We start from the raw sequence: 24,771 nt of genomic DNA on the forward strand, positions 1-24,771 counted from the left end.
CAAATAAGATTCCATAGGTTTTTTAATTTTCGCATCAAACAATCCATGTTTTAAATCAGGAAATAGAATAAGAAGATCATTCTTGTCCATTATGCCAAACTAGTGTAAACAAGAAACAAAAAGATGCAATTGCAGGATCTAAAGGAAATAGCTTCGAGTACTTACAACGGCGAAAATAGCTTAGTAGCCGAGATCCGGAGTGTGAGTACCTTTTACCTTTCCTCCCCGGCAACGGCGCCAGAAAATAGCTTGATGTCTACGCCCCCTCCTTTTCCTGTAGACAGTGTTGGGCCTCCAAGAGCAGAGGTTTGTAGAACAGCAGCAAGTTTTCCCTTAAGTGGATCACCCAAGGCTTATCGAACTCAGGGTGGAAGAGGTCAAAGATATCCCTCTCATGCAACCCTGAAACCACAAAGCAAGAAGTCTCTTGTGTCCCCAACACACCTAATAGGTGGACTAGTTCGGCGAAGAGATAGTGAAATACAGGTGGTATGAATATATATGAGCAGTAGCAACGGTGCCAGAAAATAGCTTGCTGGCGTGTAGTTGATGGTGGTAGTATTGCAGCAGTAGTAACGCAGTAAAACAAGAAACAAGCAGCGATAGCGATATTTAGGAACAAGGCCTAGGGATTACACTTTCACTAGTGGACACTCTCAACATTGATCACATAACAGAATAGATAAATGCATACTCTACACTCTTATTGGATGATGAACACATTGCGTAGGATTACACGAACCCTCAATGCCGGAGTTAACAAGCTCCACAATTCAATGTTCATATTTAAATAACCTTAGAGTGCATGAAAGATCAATTCGACTAAACCAAGTACTAGCATAGCATGCACACTGTCACCTTCACGCTATGTAGGAGGAATAATACACATCAATACTATCATAGCAATAGTTAACTTCATAATCTACAAGAGATCATAATCATAGCATAAACCAAGTACTAACACGGATGCACACACTGTCACCATTACATCGTGCAGGAGGAATAAAACTACTTTAATAACATTGCTAGAGTAGCACATAGATAAATTGTGATACAAAATACATTGCAATCATAAAGAGATATAAATAAGCACTTCACTATGCCATTCATAACAGTGAATAAGTATTCTGTGAAATATAGCCTAAGAGACCCACACGGTGCACACACTGTCACCTTTACACACGTGGGACAAGGAGTCTCCGGAGATCACATAAGTAAAATTCACTTGACTAGCATAACGACATCTAGATTACAAGCATCATCATATGAATCTCAATCATGTAAGGCAGCTCATGAGATTATTGTATTGAAGTACATAGGAGAGAGATGAACCACATAGCTACCGGTACAGCCCCGAGCCTCGATGGAGAACTACTCCCTCCTCATGGGAGCAGCAGCGGTGATGAAGATGGCGGTGGAGATGGCAGCGATGTCGATGGAGAAGCCTTCCGGGGGCACTTCCCCGTTCCGGCGGGGTGCCGGAACAGAGACTCCTGTCCCCCAGATCTTGGCTTCGCGATGGCGGCGGCTCTGGAAGGTTTTCTCTGGTTTCGTCGAACGTGATAGGGTTTTCGCGACGGAGGCTTTAAATAGGCGGAAGGGCAGCCTCGGAGGGGGCCTGGGGCCACCACACCATAGGGCGGCGCGGCCCCCTACGGCCGCGCCGGGGTGTGGTGTGGGGCCCCAGGGCTTCCCTGGCGGCTCTCGGGTGTTACGGAAGGTTCCGGGAAAATAGGGACCTGGGCGTTGATTTCGTCCAATTCCGAGAATATTTCTTTACTAGGATTTCTGAAACCAAAAACAGCAGAAACAGAGCGGCACTTCGGCATCTTGTTAATAGGTTAGTTCCAGAAAATGCACGAATATGACATAAAGTGTGCATAAAACATGTAGATAACATCAATAATGTGGCATGGAACATAAGAAATTATCGATACGTCGGAGACGTATCACGTACCACCGTCCCGTGTGCACTCCGCCCTATGGCCCCTACTTCTTCTCCCCCTCGTGAGGATCCCTCCTCCGAGGTACCGTCGATTAGGCAACGACAATTATTCTCATCAAGTGTAGGAGGCATAGTATAATCATAATAAACTTTATCCTCCATAGTAGGCGGCACCAGAAGACCACTATCATTATAATCATCATATATGGGAGGCATATCATAATCAACGTAAACTTTCTCCTCAATACCCGGAGGACTAAAGAGATCATTTTCATCAAAACTGACCTCCCCAAGCTTAAATTCTTCCATAGCATTAGCAACAATGGTGTTCAAAGCATTCATACTAATAACATTCCCATTAGCATGCATAAGTTCCATGGGTTTTTTAATTTTCTCTTCAAACACATCATGTCCTAAGTCAAGATAAAGTTCATAAAGATCTCTCATTTTGTTGTTGTCTTCCATTAAGCCTTACTAGTGTAAAACAAGAGACAAAAAGATGCAATTGCAGGATCTAAAGGAAATAGCTTCGAGCACACACACACAACGGCAACAGAAAAGCACTTAGTTACCTGGGACCGGAGTATGAGTGCCTTATACCTTTCCTCCCCGGCAACGGCGCCAGAAAAGTGCTTGATGTCTACGGGTGCTTCTATTCTTGTAGACAGTGTTGGGCCTCCAAGAGCAGAGGTTTGTAGAACAGCAGCAAGTTTCCCTTAAGTGGATCACCCAAGGTTTATCGAACTCAGGGAGGAAGAGGTTAAAGATATCCCTCTCAAGCAACCCTGCAATCACGATACAAGAAGTCTCTTGTGTCCCCAACACACCTAATACACTTGTCAGATGTATAGGTGCACTAGTTCGGCGAAGAGATAGTGAAATACAAGTAGTATGGATGTATATGAGCAGTAGTAACGGCGCCAGAAAAGTGCTTGCTGGCGTGCAGTTGATGGTAGTAATATTGCAGGAAGTAAAGATGCACTAAAATAGTAAACAAGCGATGATTGCAGTATTTGGAAACAAGGCCTAGGGATCATACTTTCACTAGTGGACACTCTCAACATTGATCACATAAATAAATAAGTTCTCTTCCTTTGTGCTACATATACTCTTGTTTGATAATGAACACCATTCGTTGTGTAGGGCTACAAGAGCACCTCAATGCCGGAGTTAACAAGCTCCACAACATTCGGCATTCATATTTAAGTAACCTTTAGAGCATAATAGATCTTTGCAATTTAAACCGAGTACTAACATAGCATACACACTGTCACCTTTACACTATGAAGGGGGAATAAATCACATCAATACTATCATAGTAATAATTAACTCCATAACCTACAAGAGATTATGATCATAACCTACGCCAAGTACTACACGATGCACACACTGTCACCATTACACCGTGAAGGAGGAATAGACTACTTTAATAACATCACAAGAGTAGCACATAGACTAATAGTGATACAAAGCTCATATGAATCTCAATCATGTAAGGCAGCTCATGAGATCATTGTATTGAAGTACATAGGAGAGAGATTAACCACATAGCTACCGGTACAGCCCTTAGCCTCGATGGAGAACTACTCCCTCCTCATGGGAGACAGCAGCGGTGATGAAGTTGGCGGTGGTGTCGATGGAGAAGCCTTCCGGGGGCACTTCCCCATCCCGGCGGCGTGCCGGAACAGAGACTCCTGTCCCCCAGATCTTGGCTTCGCGATGTCGGCGGCTCTGGAAGGTTTCTCGTACCGTGGCTTTTCCGTCTCGAAGATTTAGGTCAGGGAGCTTCTTATAGGCGAAGAGGCGGAGTCAGAGGGGGTACGGAGCCGCCACACAATAGGGGGGCGCGGGCCCTAGCCTGGCCGCGCCGCCACCATGTGTGGGGCCCACCTGGCTCTCCTCTGGCCCCTCTCCGGTGTTCTGGAAGCTTCGTGGAATTATAAGATGCTGGACGTTGATTTCGTCCAATTCCGAGAATATTTCCTTACTAGGATTTCTGAAACCAAAAACAGCAGAAAACAGGAACTGGCACTTCGGCATCTCGTCAATAGGTTAGTTCCGGAAAACGCATCAAAACGATATAAAGTGTGAACAAAACATGTAGGTATTGTCATAAAACTAGCATGGAACATAAGAAATTATAGATACGTTTGAGACGTATCACGCCCACCTACTGTGAGGGGGCCCCGTGGCCCTTCCGATTCCGACTCTTCGCCTATATAAGCCTCCCTGACCTAAATCTTCGATACGAATAAGCCACGATACGAAAAACCTTCCAGAGCCGCCGCCATCGCGAAGCCAAGATTCGGGGGACAGAAGTCTCTGTTCCGGCACGCCGCCGGGACGGGGAATTGCCCCCGGAAGGCATCTCCATCGACTCCATCGCCATCTTCATCGCCGCTGCTGTCTCCCATGATGAGGAGGGAGTAGTTCTCCCTCGAGGCTAAGGGCTGTACCGGTAGCTATGTGGTTCATCTCTCTCTCCCATGTGATCTTTATGTGATCATGAGCTTTGTATCACTATTAATATATGTGCTACTCTAGTGATGTTATTAAAGTAGTCTATTCCTCCTTCATGATGTAATGTGGACAGTGTGTGCATCATGTAGTACTTGGCGTAGGTTATGATCGTGATCTCTTGTAGATTGTGAAGTTAACTATTACTATGCACTCTAGAGTTACTTTATATGAACTCCGGAATTACTCTCTATGGTGTGACAGTGACAGTGTTTGCATCTTGTGTGATTCCTTTATGACGTTGTGGAGCTTGTTTACTCCGGCTTGAGGGTGCTCTCGTAGCCCTACAGAATGAATGGTGTTTGTTATCCAACAATAGAGTCTTCGAAAGTAGCATAAGAGAAGAGAACTTATTTATTTATGTGATCGTTGTTGAGAGTGTCCACTAGTGAAAGTATGATCCCTAGGCCTTGTTTCTAAGCATTGAAACACCGTTTCCAACAAGTTCTGTTACACGTTTGCTTGCTGCCATCTTTATTTCAGATTGCTATTACCACTCATATTCATCCATATTACTTGTATTTCACTATCTCTTCGCCGAACTAGTGCACCTATACATCTGACAAGTGTATTAGGTGTGTTGGGGACACAAGAGACTTCTTGTATCGTAATTGCAGGGTTGCTTGAGAGGAATATCTCTGACCTCTACCTCCCTGAGTTCGATAAACCTTGGGTGATTCACTTAAGGGAAACTTGCTGCTGTTCTTCAAACCTCTGCTCTTGGAGGCCCAACACTGTCTACAGGAATAGAAGCGTGCGTAGACATCACAAGCCAATTAGACGACATTCCACCAAGAGGGCCCAGAGTATATCTATCCGTCATCAGGATGGACAAATCCCACTGTTGATCCATATGCCTCAACTCATACTTTCCGGATACCTAATCCCACCTTTATAACCACCCATTTACGCAGTGGTGTTTGATGTAATCAAAGTACCCTTCCGGCATAAGTGATTTATATGATCTCATGGTCGAAAGGACTAGGTAACTATGTATCGAAAGCTTATAGCAAATGAACTTAATGACGTGATCTTATGCTACGCTTAATTGGGTGTGTCCATTACATCATTCACATAATGACATAACCTTGTTATTAATAACATCCAATGTTCATGATCATGAAACTATGATCATCTATTAATCAACAAGCTAGTTATACAAGAGGCTTACTAGGGACTCCTTGTTGTTTACATAACACACATGTATCAATGTTTCGGTTAATACAATTATAGCATGATATATAAACATTATCATAAACACAAAGATATATTATAATAACCATTTTATTATTGCCTCTTGGGCATATCTCCAACAGAATGGGCACCGGTTCACATGGTGTAATGAAAGAGAGGCTGCTACTCATACTAGAATTGTCCGAATTTTCATGTCAAAAGAGTGGGAGCTGCAGTATCCGCAATATTATATGTCTCTAGCTTCGACCTGTATCTCAGATCACTGCCTCTTTTCCTCAAAAAGATGCAACTTGAGTTTTACAAAGGCTTTAGGTTTGATTTTTTTTTGGACAAAGGTTGAGGGGTTGTCTGAGGTGCAGAAGGCATGGGACAAGCCTGTGCAATCTCAAGATGCAATCAAACATTTGCATATCAAGCTAAGAAGAATAGACAAGGAGCTAAACAAAATGGACAGGAAAAGAACCGAAGAAATTAGGCTCAAATCTAATGTGGTCCATGAGGTCATTTTCCAACTCGATGTTTCCCAAGGAAGTCATAAACTTTCTACCGAGGAACATCAACTGAGAACCATTTTGAAGGAAAGGCTGTCGGGGTTTGCCGCTATTGACAAGTTAAAAGGCATAGGTCAAGAATGCTTTGGATAAAAGCAGGGGTCACAAACTCCAATTTTTTTCATTTGCAAGCCAATGCTAGACGCCAAAAAACCATATCCCCACTCTGGCTAGAAACTCTGGAGATGTAAGCGAGCATGCAGCAAAGGGCGGGGTTGTTTGTTCTCATTTCGAGAATCTGATCGGTAAAAAGGAGCATAGAAGCTTGGGTCTAAACTGGGATTTCCTAGGGCTGCCTACGGGGGATCTGTCCCTCCTGCATGCCAGTTTTCTGAGGAAGAGATCAAATATGCGATCATGGATACGCATGGAGAAAAGGCTCCTTGCCCTGATGGTTTTCTAGGGCGTTTTTCAAACATTGTTGGTCTATTCCTAAAGATGATCTCGTGCAGACTTTTTAGGAGTTGCATAGGATATAAGGGCATCTCCTAAATTCATCCCACATTGTGTTGCTTCCAAATAAATGAGGCTAATTATGCACATCACTACATGCTAGTTAGTCTTATGCATAGTATTACAATGATTGCCTGCAAGTTACTCGTTGCTCGACTTGGGCCAGAGTTGAAGAAAATGGTGTCAGCTAATTAGAGTGCCTTTGTGAAGACACAAGTTATCCAGGATAATTTTCCGTCTGTTAGGAATGTGATCAAGGAGGCTCATTGCAAGAAGACTCCTTTGTTGTTTTTCAAGCTTTATATTGCAAAGGCTTTTCTTTTGACTCTATTCATTGGAGTTATATCTTGGTGGTTTTGAAGGGTGTTAGATTTGGGCAACGTTGGTGTGATCTGGTGTCACTTCTATTTGTGACCTCCTCTTCGAAGGTGCTACGAAATGGCATCCCCGGTAGGCCTTTGAAGCATAATCGTGGGTTGTGGCAGGGAGACCCTTTTGTTCTTATGATTGAGCCGCTGCATAAGTTTCTCCTCAAGGAAAATGAAATAGGGATGTTCTCCGCTATGGGGCATCGTTCGGCTAAGACTAGAGCAGATTTTATGATGATGACGTGAATATCTTCCTCAATCCAATAAAGGATCATATGAAGAAGTGAGCCTAGCTCACTTAGTTAGGGAAGTGGATGTACAAGCCAGCCACCTAGGTTCAAGTTCTAAGGGACCCGCACATTTGGGTTCTTATTATTTAAAAACAAAATTATTGTAGGGGCTTCCCCTACCGTATTCCTTAAAAAAGAGAGGATATGATTGTCACACATAGCATCCTCACTCTCACGGGGCATTTCGGGGCTGAAAGTGAATTAGAACAAGTGTGTGGTATACCCTATCCAATGCAGTATCATCGATATTTTGGAGGTTCTAAATGAGTTTGGTGGGTATGCTAGCTGGAAGCTTTCCCTTGACCTTCCCCTTGGTCTCAGAAAGCCAACGAAAGCTGATCAGTAGAGTCTCATCAACAAAATCATCAGCAAGCTTAAACCATGGAAGGGAAAAATGATGACTAGGATGGGGCGGTTGATTCTCATAAACTCAGTCCTCACCTCAACTTTAACTTACTTTCTCACGAGATTCGACCTCACATCCTAGGAGATTAAAATGATTGATAAGATACGAATGAATTTTTTGTGGAGGGGAGATTAAGAAGCCAAAGGAGGGCACTGTTTGGTCAAGTGAAATCAGTTTGCACTCCAAAAAAAAATGGAGGCTTGGGAATTAAGGATTTAAGCATATATGGCCGAGCGTTTTGACTTTGTTGGCCGTGGTGCGCTTGGGATGAGGCTGATTGTCCATGTAAGGGAATGGCGTTGTCGTGTGACGAGAGAGACATATAGTTGTTTGCAGGTTGCACAAAGATAGCGGTGGGAAATGAGCAACGCGGAGACAGCTGCTCATCTGACAGTGGGATGCTCTTACTCTAAAGAGGTGTGGGATTTATTCTCGACATCAAATGCACCTCTAGTACGGCTCAGCTCTCAGGCCTTGTCGGTTTTGACTTGGTGGAATAAGATTCCAAACTACATCCTTAAAGCGCAGAAAAGCAAAACTACCCGGCTGGCCTGCTACACTGTGTGGCATATTTGGAAGGAGCGAGGGAGAAGAATTTTTGAAGGCAAGGAGCTTCTGGCTTGTGGATTTAGAGACGATATCACTTTGGTTTTTGGTTGCAAGTGCCTATCTGTTGTAAATAGGGGTCAGTTAGTGGCTCTTTCCTTTCTCCTTTTTGTGGTCAGGATTTTTTTTTGTTCGCTCTCAGTCTTCCTTAGTCATGTACAAAATTTCCTCTTCTTTAAATAAATATAAGCAGAGCTCCTGCCGTTTAGGGTCATTTTTATTAGAGATTTTTAGTTCTCAGCTAGCTGAGAGCTAAGTTCGTGTTCCGATAAGTCTTACACCGTTTAGTTTGCTTCGTGATTCATGCATATAAGTTGTAAGTTGAGTTGGAACTGGTTTTTCTCATTTGCAACTGAAATCCTTTCTCAGTTGCAAGTGGGAATGCAACTAAGAAAAATTATTCAGACCGTTAGATTTGCTTCATGATTCGTGCTAGTAATGAGAGTTGCACTGAGATTTGACGACGACTAAGTTCTCAACTGTCACGCCCTTTTTTTATTAAGTATCCGTGATGAGCTGGCGCACGTTTACAGGGGAGATATCCTCCGGGTCGCCGTCGAGGATCCGGCGAGCTATGAGCGCGTTGGTGGCGTCGCTGGGGTGGTAGGCGTCCCAGAACACGTACTTGGACCTGTCCACGCAGTACCGCGCCGTCGGCCCGCACGGAACCAGCCCTCCGAACCGCCCGCCTACGTAGCAGCACGCCGAGTCCATCACCTCGAATCCTACATGAAACATCAAGAACGCACAACGAATCACACACATTTTATCCTCCATCTGGTTATAAGCTCGCACGGGGCCGATGCGACGACTGCTGATGTACGCGGGCGAGCGGTACCATGAGATTTGTAGTTGGCGATGATGTCGGAGAAGATGCGGTAGACGTCGGCGTAGAGGAAGCGGGAGCCGCCGAGGCTGGCGCCCAGCTCGCTCACCAGCGCACGCAGCTTGCGGTTGAAGGACTGGGCGAGCTGGTTCGGGAGCTCGGCGCACGGCGTGCCGGCGCCGGCGCCGGCCCCGGTGGTCATGATGTCCCTCAGGTACGGGATGCAGCCGATGGGCCCGACGTTCACCACCACGATCTTGCGGGCATCCAGAAGGTACAGCCTCTGCGATTAACGCAAACTCTACAATTAATAGTGCCGTCGTCAACACCGATCACTACGAGCGCTGGAATGGCACTAGCTAGCTAGGCTTACTATGAGCTGCTGCCGGTACTTGGCGATCATGCCGTTGATGAAGGCCTCCGGTGGTGTCACGGCGCGCTCCGGCGCGGACAGGATGGGCACCAGGTAGTTGTTGATGAAGTCGTTGGAGCCCATCGTGACCGAGAAGAGCGCTCCCCTCAGCACGCTCACCGCCGCCACCTCCCCCTGCAGCGTGATCATGTCGCGCCGGTTGCTCGCGTAGTCGTCGATCTGCGCGTCCAGGTTTATACGCCCACCCTGCAGCAAGACCAGTTCACAACACGATCGGCTCGCAGATAATGGAACTTTGAGGCTAAACTAGAAGCAAGCCTCTACTACTAGCTGGACGCTCACGCGAAAGACAAGCTATGGGAAAACAGCTACACGCAGAAGCAATGACGATCATCTCACTCTCATCTTATTACTCGATAACAGGCTGATAAAAAAGAAGAACAGAGAAGGATCTCTGAACACACACAAAAAAAAAAGAGCAATTTAGTGTACTGACGAAGATGCTGCCGGTCTGGTTTAGGATGCCTCCGCCCCCGGATGCGTAGTTCACGCCTCTGAACAGGACGTCGCCGGTGGTGTTTGGGTCCATGTACGGAGGCACAAACCCTCCTAGCCCCAGCTCTTGCCCTGAAACATCAAAGCTCTTGATGAAACATCGAGGCAATGTGACAGTGAAGTTCAGGTAAGCAACCAATGTGTGTGTGTGTGTGTTCGACAACCTACTTTTTACTCACCTAATATGTCGATGATGGTCCGGCCATTGGTGTACCGGCCGGTCGCCAGGTGGCCGTCGAAATCGATGCCGTTGGGGGGATAGTTGGCCCGGGACAAGGTGACGAGGTAGTTGTTGTTGCCGGCGTCGACGAGCGAGTCACCGAAGACGAATGTCGCCGGCGGGACAGCATCGGCACCGGCTAGGCATGAGCTGGTAAACAGCACGGCGAGGCACGCTAATAGAGTAAAATGAGATGCCATTTCCGATTGCCACTCGTGTGAAGCGATCATGTCTGAGAGGATGCCAACACTGGGACTGGGAAAATCTCAACTCTCAACTGACAAGATATGAGGGCAAACAAATCTTGTGCAAACAGATCACTCGTGAGACGGTGCTGCTATAGATGCTGTGTTGCACAAGGAGGATGCTGAGGCAAGAGAACCTTTGCCTACTTATATAATTGAGGTAGCAGTAGAATCTACTGAGAGTAGAAAGGGCAATAAAGCAGCAGGAAGCAAGAATAACGAGAGAAGATCGGGTAGCAGTATGTGAAGGTTGTTGCGGCGATACATATAAAATCCTCACATGACATTGTTGTTTGTATACACTTGCACTTGGCATTGAATGGTTACTCGTTTATCAAGCTCCCATGGCTTACGGCTACCCGTGAACCTTTGGCACCGGAAGGGAGACCAATCCCTCCCTGCCCAGCCACAGATCCTCCTGCATTTCAGGCAGAGACGCAGAGTACAGCGAATGGCATTCGATCTGATCCACAGTACGAGGGCAGGACACAGGAGAATTCATATCGTACCAGGAAACGTCTCAAGTCTCAGCATGAGTTCTGACTGAATGTATCTGTCGCAGGTCGAAGGCTGCAACTGCATTTACCTCTTCCCTTGGAACTCAAACGCGCCACGGAGTCACAGATACAGAGACCAGGATCTTGCAGAGATCGTTGCCATTTTAGGGTCACGGTATTCACTGTGTCGTCACGGCATGAGGGTCGATCGGTCTCGTGATGGATGGACACAAGTTGCGCCATGATAAATGGATGCGTGTCACTCTGAAGGTAAGTCAGGCTGGCACGAAATATCATCCGTTCAGCTGTTCTCGAGGATATCATCGGCTTTTGTTTTCCTCGGAAGAGGTTGAGAGGTTGATGCACGAATAGAGCAACGAGGTGGCCAGCCAAAGGACCAATCGCAGGTGGGCTTTGCATCGTTTTGGCGCAGGCAAATTCAATTCATAGAGCAGTGGGTTCAGTGAGCAAGCGATCTGCTGATGTTTCACGCACTGTTTGGATGCAGTTACTCGTGAGTTGTGACTTGCGCCTCATTTTCTTTGATGAACTGATACGGTGCCGTGCTAGCGGCGTCTTAAATTTGTACTGAGCAGGAGGTGTGGGTGCAAGACTTATCCAATTGAGTTGTGTTGCAAACTTTGTGAGACTGAGACCAACTCAAGTTGGGGTAGATGGGGATAGAGGATGATGGTGTCTGCACACTTAGAGAGATCATTCAAAAATTCTCATCATAGGAAAAATACATTGGAATTCAGATCTGCAAATGTGAAGCTGCTGACGATTACAGAAGCTCCGCGAAATATCTACTACCTCCATCCTAAAGCTTAAGGCCTATGTATTATTTTTCAGAAAGTCAAACTATGTCAAGTTTGACCAAGTTTTTATCAAAAACTATTAATATGAAAAGTACAAAATCAATATCATTAGATAGATAATGAAATATATTTTTATATGGTATCTACAAAATATCATATTTGTTCATTGATTGTTCTAAAAATTTGGTCAAATTTTACTTTGTTTGACTTTTCAAAAAAATATATAAGCTTTAAGCCTTGTAATGGAGGTAATGTTTGTAAGACCAGCATTGCTGACGTTTAAAATACTTCGCAAAAAAGTCCAATTTTTTTTCCTTGGGATAGTGTCGAATTCACCAAACACCACCGGTTTTTGTTTTCCTGGCCTAAAACAACTGGAGCTACTTGATAGCATGGCAAAGGTGGAGCAGGTGCATAGAAGATTTGAGCATGCTGAAGTACTGAATTGGACTGTTCTAAAGCACAATGCAACACTGCCATCTGATTTAGACAAGGACACTTGTGAAGAGCAGGTTCCTATTAGTGAAGTAGTAACCCTTTAATGTACACGGTTGATGTTAATGGCATGCTATTTTTTTGCTAATGAACATAGTGAACATGAACTTTATCAACAAGCTATTGACTATTCGGAGGTACTTCACCTTGGAACACAACAGAGCACCACTTTATAGAAGGGAAAAGTTGTCGAACATTTTTCAGAAGATCATATTTTTTCGATAAAGGCTACTTTTTTACTTAAAAGTTTTAAGCATTACACACAACCTCTGCATAACTAAGATGCACACAGCCATTCAAGTATCAATATCCTTTAACATGGTACTCAATACACCTAGTATGGGGAGTGATGTTTTGGCACATGGGAGCATATGCTCCCTTTATTTTGAAATACATGTTAGACACATTTTAAAATTTCAAAAAAATTGAAACAAAAATTTTGCACGTACATCTTCATGTGCTACGCGCTCACAAAGTCGTTTCATGAAAAATCGACATGTCATGTGGCGTGTGTAAAAAAGACAAAATTCGGTGCTGAAACAAAGACTTATCACAAGATAAATTTTCTCTTTTTTGCTTAGACTACAAAAAATATCATTTTTTCGTGAAACTTGACCGAATACACATATATTATGGAGATGTACATGTAAAAATTTTTGTCAAAATTTTTTAACACTTGGAAATATATTTTTATGGTAGAGGGATCATATGCACCCGGGAGCCGAATTGAGTTTCTGCCTAGTATGCAACTATCCATGTTGGGAAATAAACTCATTGGATGTATTCTCCAACCGTGTAGACACCTTTATAAAGAGGTCGCGATCCTCCAAACGTTGGAGCGGCGACCATGAACGGAGCAAATCCGTAGCACGGTAACAACCTGCAATAGAGAAGAATTTTTATCATTAAAACCTTATCATTTCTACATAGCCAAAGCGATCAAACAACAACAATCGCTCCCACCCTGATAACCGTTTTATACCTAGACTCGATCCCATTTAGCCAATTGCCAGAAATATTTGCAATGCTGCGAGGTGGATATAAGGTAGAACCTATCTGAATGATTGACCATATAAACCATGCAAGCCGACAGCTAAAGAAAAGGTGTTTTATTGTCTCTTGTTCATGATAGAAAACACATTTCGTACAACCATATCAGTTGCGTTTGGCAAGGTTATCTTTATTTAGAAAAATGCCCCGGCAAAGATACCATGCAAAGATGTTTGTTTTCAGAGGTATCTTCATATTCTAAATGAATTTATTATTAACAACTGGTTGGCTGGGTATAATTAAAGTGTGTACATGAAGTTGACCGAGAATTTACCATTTTTTGTAAGGCTCCAACGGAATTAATCGACTCCCTGACCCAGCTGGATTGAAGCTAATTTCTGTAGCAATTCAGTCCATGAAGCTAGCCTGGGACCAATAAGATCACGCCTAAACGACATAGAGGGTGGATAAATTTCCATCACCTTATGTAAGGTTTCACCCTTATGCCGAACAATATTGTACAAAGCCGGATATTGTTGTCGAAGATTAGTTGTACCCAACCACCTATCCTCCCAGAATCTTATCTCAGACCCATTCCTAACAGAGAAGAAACCAAATGGGAAAAAGTGCTTCTTAGTAGCCATAATGCCAACCCAACAGTGTGAATCTCCTGGTTTCCCTTGAGATAATGCATTTGAGCCCACATACTTTTTCCGCAATAGTTGCTACCATCGGCCCTCCTTAGTTAAGAACCTGGCCAGCCATTTTCCTAGCAAGGATCTATTTTTAACTTCAAGATCATGAACTCCTAGTCCACCTTGCTCTTTTAGACTGCAAACAACACTCTATTTCATCAACCGATATTTTTTCTTCTCATTATCCCTTAGCCAGAAGAATCTTGATCGAAAATAATCCAATCTATGCAAGACTTCTTTGGGAAACTGGAAGAAAGAAATCATATACAGTACTATGTTTGTAAGTACTAAATTTATGAGAACTAACCTTCCCCCGAGGGATAATAATTTTCCTTTCCAATTACTCAGGCGATTTTGGAGTCTTTCCTCAACGATTTTCCATTCAGCCAATGCGAGCCTCCGATAATGGATCAGAATGCCTAGATAGCTAATTGGAAAACTCCCGAGCCCACATCCGAATAACTCGGCATATAGGTTAGCATCGTTTTTGGCTTCCCCCGAAACAGAACAATTCACTTTTATGGAAATTAATCTTAAGACCTGACAACTGCTCTAATGCTGAGATAATTAACTTCAGATTTCTTGTGTTGTCCAAGTCATGATCCATAAATAGAATTGTGTCATCGGCGTATTGAAGGATAGATAAGCCCCCATCAACCAAATGAGAAACTACCCCTCAGAAGATCATATTGAAGAAGAAAACTTTGATTATGAAATTTGGTCTTACAAACATTCCAAGCATGACAACAGGGATTGAAGAACAACTCGAGCTAATTCGGGATATTAAAGATTTCAAGAGGGATAGAGACGATAATTTTCTGCACTATGAAAGGCATACAAACGTGAAAGAGATGTATGATGATAAAGAAAATTCCCAATCTAATTGTGTGTCTAAACGTGACTACTTTGGAAAGAACTTCAAGCCAGAGAGAAAATACCCAACAATTAGATCACATTATGATCAATTGGTTGGTAGTGCGCCTAATTTATGCCATCACATCTACAACAAACATGCTGATTTGGGTGACAGTGATGGAGACGATCATCAAGGACAATTTGCATAAGGATGAGAAAGAAGAGGCATTGAAGGATTCGGTCTGATGAGGCAAGGGTTGTCCCACTTTAGAAACTTTGCAACAAGGTGCGATTCATTGATGTCTACCAATTCAGGAGAGCTCTTAGAGCTTCCAATGTATCCTATTTGAGGAATTTCATATCACCGAAAATTCGGTGATAGAGTAATTGTTAACTGCACTAAGAAAGGTTGTCCATTTTATATGGTTGCTGAGATTGCAAATCAGAAAACATTTTGTATCAAAGAAATGAACTTGGAGCACACTTGTGGTGCACGTGAAGATAGCACAAGAAATTAAAATCAATTTCGTGCCCATTGCATGTGAGCAAACAATAAGAACATATCCAAATACTTATGTTGAAAAATTAATTTAAAATGGTAAGATGAGTACGTAGTTGAAGTGTCAAAGAGCAAAGCTTATAGGGTTATGAATAAGGCACTTTAGGTGGTGCTAGGTAATAAAAAGGTAGAGTATACCAAGTTTGTGGCATTACCGACAACCAATTATTGGTACAAACCGTAGAAGAAGGTGCATTGTCAGTACAAAAGTCCTAGTGAAGCATCCAAGTCTAAACCTCAGATTATCTAGCCTATTTTGTCGTATAAATGATGTAAACAAATGACTTCTTAATTGGTTCATGCCTTTATAATTAACTTATTGACTGGCCACAAGAAACAAGGTCAAAGGTTCACCAACTATGACAAATATTTGAGGCCAAAGCTACATATAGGGGGGGTCATCAAAAGGTAGCATAAAATAAAGACTAGAGTCTATTTCATCTACCTACATTACTATGAGTACTTGCTAGTTTTTCTTATCAAGGCCGATAGGCAGCATAACCTAGAATATTTTGGGTGCTTCATCAGCTTTTGCTTCACCTTCCACTACTCCAAATCCTACTTCTTCGGTCTAGGTACCACTACTTTAACTTCTACTTCTTCAGCAAGAGAAACAAGAGATCCAATAGCACCATCAACAACACCACCAAGGCCATACATAGCATTAGGAACTATAGGTTCAAGAGGTTTGTCTGCACCAAGAGCGCATCTGGTGCTAAATATTCTAATTATACTAGAAGAATTGGCACAAAAAAGAAAGAGGACTTATGTAGATGCATTTGGAAACAATTGAAGTTGATATATGTCGTTATTTTGTATGTTTTTAAGACTTGGTGGATCTATACGTGTTAAAAACTATTCAAATAATGTTTCTTTTGTTAAGACAATGTGGTCAATCAAAGCCTTTGTAAGACTATGTGGTACATCTGTTTAAGATAGTATTTTATTTCTTTAAACTAGATTTAGAGCATTCTAGCCCATTTTATGCATTTATAGCTTTTTGTGAGTTTGGTAGCATTTTATAGCATTGTCCTGGATTTGGTATAATTTAAGGTCATTTTTTATAAATTTATAGTATTTTAGCTCAATTTAGGGTAACGGTATTCAATGTGTCTTCATGCACGAGGGTAAATCGGTCTCGTGATGGACACAAGTTGTGTCATGATAAATGAATGTGTGTCACTGTGTGTAATATCCCAGTATATGGGGTTACAAAAATAAAGGAAACATATGTGTACATTGCATTCATGCATAGAAAATCCGGGGAATTTTCGCGCTTTTATTGAAATCTATCAAAGTGATTGAGGTTTCTCTTGATTCGGTGGAACTGAGTTAGTCATCGATGTGAGTGCAGCAAATTTCGACATGACCTTTGTGAATTCATGTGTTTTTGGGGAGAACAATTTGAATTCAAATTGTTCATGAATAACATGAATTCAAATAAAATTTTAATTGGAATTTGAATTCCAAACAAATATATAAAACAGAATTGAAAATTTACAAATAGATAAAGAAATAAAATATATGTTACATTAAGAATTATCTAATTGTTTGTAGAATTCTCATAAAGAGAAAGTCACAAATTACAAAAGAAATAAAGGAAGATACAAAAAAAAAGAATTAAACAATTCCTAATCTAAGATCTCCATCTTTCCAATCTTCCAATCCTCTTTTCCCGCAATAAGAAAAAGAACAAAGACAAGAAAATAGTTGTGTTATAATTAAAATGTTTGCCATCATCTAAGATGAGGCATTTTAGTTTTGAAACTCTACTAATGGATATTAGGAACTTGTCCTAATATCCAAATGTAATTAGAGGGATTTAATTCATCTTAGGCAACAATTGAGACATATGGATCAATTCTGATCACATGAGGCAACACATATCACATAGGAATTGAGAAGGCAGCAAGATGCATTAGGCAACCAGATTTGATCCACTGGAATAGGCAACAAAAGCAACATTATTGTTTCCCTCTAATTTAGTCAAGTTTTTATTTTAAGAAAACCCACAAATTACTCTAAATAGATCATCCTTGACATGGCATGGTCAATATGATTCTAGTCTATATATTAGAAGCCACTTGCTAATTAAGCAAAGTCTTAATTAACATAATAGTCACACTTGATCTTATTTAGCTCACATATATTATACACTTGGCAGTACCAAAAATAAAGGGCAGCACTAGATAAGCACAAGCCAACCGTATGCCTTGCACTATGAGGCAAAGAAGATCAGGTTGGATACACACAGGCAGCACAGTCACTAGAAACAGGACACACACAGGCAGCACAGTCACTGCATGCACATCATGTGCTGTCACTTCCCCAGCAAACCCCAGCACTACAAAAGCAAAGCAGTAGCCAACCGCATCACACTTTGCTCATATTCACCTTAGTCACCAGCAGCCCAGCTAGCCATCGTTTGCGCTAGCAAAAATCCATTCAAATATCAAGAACAACATCAATAGATCCTCTTGCCAGCCTTGTGCATGATCTACCAGCAAGATCACATCCACCGCTATAAACAAACACCACCGATGATTTCTTAGAAGAAATAGGAAACAAATCAAGAATCTAGGAGGAGCAGGCTGACCACAAGAAGAAGATCAATTAACAGTCCAGAAGGCCAAGATCTCTACAAACAGCAGGTTAATCCATCAACTTAATAAAAGCATGTGTTCTTAGCCTTTGCATCTCAGGGAAAATAAAAGGGTAACATGCAAAGTAAATAAATCCAACCACCCTGCAACTAGATCTGGTCTAGGAGGATCAGGAGGAATTATTTCTCTCAGATCTGCATAGAGGTGCTATGCCAGCTCATCACTGAGAATTAAAAGCCACAATAGCATCTGCTCTTATCAAGAAATTGTGCCTTAGCCTATTGCATCATTGGCTAGGCCAAGAAGTAAGCATAGTGATGTTCTTATCAGTTTCTATTCCGACGAAAGAGAAACCATCTGTAAAGGCAGCAAGATCCATAAATACAAGCCAGCCATCAAGTAAATCATCAAGCACCAATACCTCTACCTTGTTGCATAAACTCAACCCATAAATGCAACATCAAATTATTATACCAAGATAATTATGCCTGGATGAATAAACCATCCAAACAGGGGCACCACACCTACACATCCACAACAGAGTGTCCATATAGATAAACTTCAGGGAATTACTTGGGGTCCAGGTAATGTTTCCAGGCCAACACACTTAACTCCAAGCAGAGCCATAATTAACGCAATCATTTAATTACCACCTAGCCAACAAGCATCATGTATTGCCCAAGCAGCACAAGTACTAATCATGAATTGCTTTTCCTCCTTATTTGAGCTCAATAAGGATTTAATAATAACATAACTGAACTTCTTCAGTTAACAATACAGTGTATATGCAGTAGATAAGAGCTATATCATTATCACAACAAGCCAACTGTGTCTGGATGATTAAATCATCCAAAGTGAGATACCAACATAGTAGAGACAGCTAGCATGCAATTAAATCAACACAAACTGGTTTAGCTCCAGTACATCATCACCAGGGGCATCATATGCTCAGCAATATTGCATCACATAGCACTATGACCATAGGCAGAGGAGTAAGGAGGTAGTTAGCTCACCATGTTGTAGGGTTGCAGACAAAGTCGACGCCGGGGTTGCGGTCGCAGACGCCATCCGACCGGCGTCAAGGAGGAAGTAATCACCAGCATCACAACACCATGCCACCACCAGAAACATCACCACACCCACGTCTCATCAGCAGCTCCACCACCACTATCGCATCACCGTCCCGCCGACGCCAAAGGAGATGTTGGTGTTGCTGGTGTTGCAGCAACAGCAGCTCCATCATGCCAGCCCCACCACCACAAATCATCACCAACAACCAGTATAGCAACGCAACAGCTGCGGGTCGATGACGTCGGGGTTGCAGAGGATGCTGTCCTGCCGGCGTCAAGGTTTAGGTAGTCCACGAGACGAGCAGCCGGAGGCGTGGCAGCTGGGGCCATGCCGACGGAACTAAGCCACACCGGCTTGGATTTCGCGTGGCCGCACGCACAGGAGGGGCTGAACCTCGTGGCGGCGGCCGAAGCCATGCCAAGCAGCAGCGACGTCAGAAGCGTCCGACGGCGAGCCAACCCGAAGGGATTGGGGATTCCGTCCAGCGCGGAATCAGAGGGCGTCGAAGTGGAGTTAGATGGTGAAGAAGGCCGGAGCGGTTAACCATCGACACGCGGTGGCGCTAATGGTCGCCGGCGACAGTTGGAACCACGGACAACGGCTAGGGTTTTCGAGTTGGGGGCGGGGGATCAAATCCAGTAGGGCATAAGATAGATCAGGAGGAGGCGGAGCCTCGCCGGCGAACGGCGGCGCCGGAGATGCCCGGCGACGGCCGAATCGACCAGCAGTAGCTAGGGTTCCCGGAGGTGAGTACACGCGCCAGAGGCCTCAAGGAGAGGGGGTTGTTGGTGGAGGCGAGCGAGGAGAAGACGGGGAGGCTGTGCCTGGCAACGGCAGCGCCGGAGACGGCCGGCGGTGGCCGGGGCAGTAGGCAGCGGCGGCTGCATCACGAACGCGTGCGGGAACAGGGGCGAGTGGTTCGTGCGACGGGAGCGAGGACAGAGAGACATGAGAGCTAGACTGTGTTGGACTCGTACATTACATGTGTCTGGGTATCACTCGACTATCTACGTACGTGAATGCTAGTGGCCCAATCAGTGTTTACGTGCTACTAGACTAATTAGATCCAGCCCAAAGAATTCAATCTACTACAGTACTTGTGTGTCTTGTCTATTTTCTAAAAATAAAATAAAAACAATATAAATCGTAATCAACTCTCAATTTGATGTTAAATATTTAAGAAATCAAATTAGCTCAATTAAAAGCATGAGGATTTCTAATATAAATTTAGTTACTATAAAATTCCTAAAATCAAGTAAAATAGCAACAAGCACCTAATAATCCAAACATCAATAATCTAATTTTTATCTTAGTTCTAGAAGATTATTTCTTCAATTATTTTAAACTCCTAAGAATAAGGAAAATCGTAACTAAGTATTGAATCACATTAGAAGGTCATTTGTATTCCTCGTTAGCCCTTATAGTTGTAATATCATTGTTAAATTGTATTTAAAAGTTGTTTCTTAAATCAAACCCTTATTCAACAAACTTTTCCTTAAATACTAAATGAGATAAAATAAAACCCTAATTCCATCATGAACAAAACCCTAATTCTATTTTTATTGAAACCCTAATTTAGTAAAACCCTAGGAGCTTATGAATAGAAACACATGATCTTACCAAGTAAAATACATCCTCAAATTCAAACAAGAGTTGTACATGTACCAAAGAATTATGAAAACATCTTGTTTCCATCTTGTTTAAAAACTAACTATTACTTATTTATTGAATCAATTGAAAGTCATAGTAAACCCTAGAAGAACATAACTTCTATTTGAAATAATTCTTTTTCAATAGTGAACATATTCTTCAAAAGTTATTCTTTTGAAGTAAATAAAGAATAGTCATTAAACCTGCCTGATAGAACCTATGCACCATAGTTATCTATCACCAGTAAGATATAACCAACTATGGTAGCAACCCTTTATAATCAATTGCTTAACATGTCCTTGCTTAACCCAAAACCATTCCACCATTACATTACTAGGAACTCAATCCAACTTTGTTGTGATCTATATAATACTTAATTAGGAAACTCAATTGAGAACCGTAGTAAACCATAGAAGCAAATAGTTTCTACTTGAAATACTTATTATTTCTTAATTAAAATGTTCTTCAAAAGTTATTCTTTTAAAGTATATGATAAGTAATCATCAACCATGCACCATAAGACTTAAAAATTGACAACTGCTCTTTACTTATTATGCAACTATTGTTCCTTGGTGTGTATTTTTGTTACTTTGCATTATACCACTTGCTTATAATTCTAAGACAACAAAACCATAATAAGAACCTTGTTTGTGGAATCACTCTAAAAGTGCAACACACCCTAAGCAAATCATTTCAACTAACTAATCCTAAATCATCGGGGTTAGGTCACGCTTAGAGCGATTGCATCTCATACTTATGCATTATTGCATCCTTGCCAATCTTTTAAACATCGTCCTTACCGGACGATGATGCTATTTCAGAATTTGGAGTTATTGCGTACCGAAGACCTTGTCTGCATAATCTTGCAGTCAAGAAAGGCAAGTTCATCGCTTGCTCATGTCATTTGAGTATTTTTACCAAATTACTTGCAAAGTACTATGTTTATCACTATTGCATAAAAATCAAAACCACTATTTTCATAACTATGAATATGACTATGTGGTGGGCAATGGAACCATGGATTGTGTTGATATGGTGGAGGTTCCATTGCAAGGGTTTATATCCATCTAGGATTAAACAACAAATGTCGTCCAGTGATTCTTGTGCGGTAATACCCGTGTTAACCATAAGATCTGGAGTGGGACGGAATAGTCAATTGTATTTCCACCTCTTGTACATCAACGGATGCGCTTTACCGTAGACCCTTGATCCAAGAGAGGACAAGTGGTAGGGTGGGGGTCCCGTTGAAGTCCCCACGGTTATTGCGGTCTATGATGAGTTGCATCTCCCGGCGAAGGAGTTCATGGTAGAGACCTGAACTGTTGTCGTGGTCGGGGGCGGTCCTTAATTGGTATAAGAGCACCGGCGAGGACCCAGGGTCGGAGTTTGCAGCAAAGGGTGGGTGTATGAGGTAGCGGAGGAATATGATTGGCTATGACCTTATACCGGGCCTCACACCAAAGGAAGTGTGGACGGGTCATTCCCGGTTGGCACCAAGGTTAAGATCTCTTATGGGTAAAGCAACACACCTCTGCAGAGTGTTATGAATCGTGACCTGTCACTCCCTGTTACGGGATTTGGAACTGCGAACGCTACCGGAAAGGAGCCCCATGAAGTTCTAGTAAACCGGTGAAGGCTGACGGACATAGTTCTTCTGAATAAAAGCAACCTTTTGAAGAAATGGTTATGAAAACTTGCATTGGTATTAGACTTTCTGGTCTAATGCCGTAGCTAGTGCATTAAACACCTCTTTCCTATAATGAACTTGTTGAGTACGCTCGTACTCATCCCACTCTTAAATCCCCTGCTTAGATATGGAGGCATCGAAGGAGGATCTACAGTGCAACTCGAATGCCGAGGAGTCAACAACTACTTCAAGAGACAGGACCCTGTCAGAGGAGTCAAATACCACATCCAACAAGGAGAAAACCTAGATTAGCAATAGAAAGGAACTAGCTTCCTAAACTTAGCTCCTATTTAGCTAGAATCTATTCATAGCCTCTATAGATAGATAAATACTCTACAAATAGAGTTCGTGATAGGATTAGACTACGAGTCGTTCTTCTGGAGTTTATTTGCAGTTTTACCTCATTGTAAAGTAGGAGGCTGTGATGATCTTATGTAACAGAGTCTGTATGTAATTCTATAGACAAGCCTTGGACCCGCATATGTTTCTGTTGTACCACTCTGAGCGATATAATACTAGTGGAACGATGTTTCATTGGTGTTATATCAGACTTGCATACTACACCATGCAGTGGTATGCCAGGTCACCACACTGTGAAGATAAGTTACATTGGTAGGAAATATCATATGTTCTTGAGGATATTAGCATGTTCACATCAACTTTTTCTTTGCTCACAAGGGGTTGAGAAGTTGATGCACGATAGAGAGTGAATGTAGTATGCTGAGAAAAGAAACAGAGTGGCCAGCTAGCCAAAGGGCCAATCACATGTGAGCTTCGCATTGTTTTGGAGCATGCAAATTTAGTTCAGAGGGCAGTGGTTAGTGACAAAGTGGTGTGGTAATTGTTCACACGTTTTTTTCGATATGGTTACTTGAGAGTTACTTGTGCCTTATTTTCTTTCATGGACTACTACATTATTGTGCAAGTGCCTTTTGAATTTTTATTGAGTAGCCGGTGTGGGTACAAGTCTTGCCTAATTGAGTTCATATTCAAGTACAATATATATGCTGTTACTTTGGGAGATCAAATGAAGTTGGGTTAGATGTAGGAGGAGGATGGTGTGTGCAAACTTGTAGTTAAAATTAAAAATTATTATCACATATAAAAACATATTGAAATTCGTCTTTCCCATGTGAAAATGTGTTGATGTTACAAAAGCTTCACAAAATAGCTACGCTTGTGAGACCAGCATCTTGTGTTGATGTTGAGAATGCTTCGCAAAAATCCCATTCTTTCTTCCTTCAAAGACTGAATAGCATATAACAACCACATTTGTTGTTGAATTCACCAAATACCACTAAATATTTTCAATATCCTAAAACCTTGGGAGCTACTTGGTATCATGACAAAGATTGAGTGGATGCATAAAAGATTTGAGCAACCTAAACTACTAAATTTTATGTTATGAATTGGCACAATGCCACACCGCTATCTAATTTAGACAAGGACGCTCGTAAAGAGAAATTTCCTGTTAATGAAGTAACTAACCCATTAATATACGCAGTTGCTGGTGATGGTGTGATGATTTTTTTCTAATGAAAATATTGGACATGAACTTTATCGAGTAGATATTGACTATTCAGAGGTACGTCAGCTTGGCACAAATCAGATCGCCACTTCAAATAAGGGAAAAGTTGTAGACAATTTTTTAGAAGATAAGATTGAAGAAGAAAATTTTGAGTATGATGTTAGGCCATACAAACTTGAAGAGCATAACAAAAGGGGTTCGAGAAGAACTCAAGCTAATTTGGAAGAACAAAAGAGTTGAAGAGGCAAATAGAAGATCATTTTTTGCGCTATGAAGGGGATACAAATGTGGAAGCGGTGTATGATGATAAATATGATTCTAAATCTAATTGTGTGTCTAAACTTGACTACTTTGGAGAGAACTTAAAGCCAGCGAGAAAATAAACCAATAACTAGATCACATTATGATCCATTGGTTGGCAACATGCTTAATTTTGTGCTCTCATCTACAACAACCCCAGTGATTTGGGTGACACTTACGAAGACAATCATGAACAGAATTTTTCACAAGGAGGAGAAAGAAGAGGCGGTGAAGAATTTGGTATGATGAGGCAAGGGTTGTCCCTCCTTAGCAACTATACAACAAGTTGTGATTCATTGATGTCTACCACTTTATCAGAGCTCCTACATCTTCCAACATATCTCAGTTGAGACATTTTAAATATCACTGAAAAGGTAGGGATAGAGTGATTGTTGTGTGCACTGAGAAAGATTGCCTATTTTATATGGTCACTGAGATTGAAAATGAGAATACATTTTGTATAAAAAAGAACTT

The 24,771-nt window shown here is 42.1% G+C and overlaps 1 protein-coding gene and 1 long non-coding RNA gene across 2 annotated transcripts; both read right to left on the reverse strand.

Annotated features, from left to right (window-relative positions):
* Window positions 1-8,798: 8,798 nt before the first annotated feature.
* LOC127348946 (GDSL esterase/lipase At4g16230) lies at window positions 8,799-10,704 on the reverse strand. The gene is made up of 5 exons (XM_051374794.2): window positions 10,264-10,704; window positions 10,026-10,156; window positions 9,530-9,775; window positions 9,169-9,439; window positions 8,799-9,055 (listed from the first exon to the last, which is right to left on the reverse strand). The coding sequence occupies exons 1-5, from the start codon at window positions 10,532-10,534 to the stop codon at window positions 8,829-8,831; spliced, it is 1,146 nt and encodes a 381-aa protein (XP_051230754.1). The 5' UTR covers window positions 10,535-10,704; the 3' UTR covers window positions 8,799-8,828.
* A 6,233-nt stretch (window positions 10,705-16,937) lies between these two features.
* Window positions 16,938-20,146, reverse strand: LOC127295578 (uncharacterized). Its single transcript, XR_007847936.2, has 2 exons — window positions 19,075-20,146; window positions 16,938-17,979 (listed from the first exon to the last, which is right to left on the reverse strand). It is a non-coding gene; the product is annotated as an uncharacterized lncRNA (long non-coding RNA).
* Window positions 20,147-24,771: the final 4,625 nt, after the last annotated feature.

Source organism: Lolium perenne, chromosome 4, assembly GCF_019359855.2.
Source record: "Lolium perenne isolate Kyuss_39 chromosome 4, Kyuss_2.0, whole genome shotgun sequence".
Classification (NCBI taxonomy): Eukaryota; Viridiplantae; Streptophyta; class Magnoliopsida; order Poales; family Poaceae; genus Lolium; species Lolium perenne.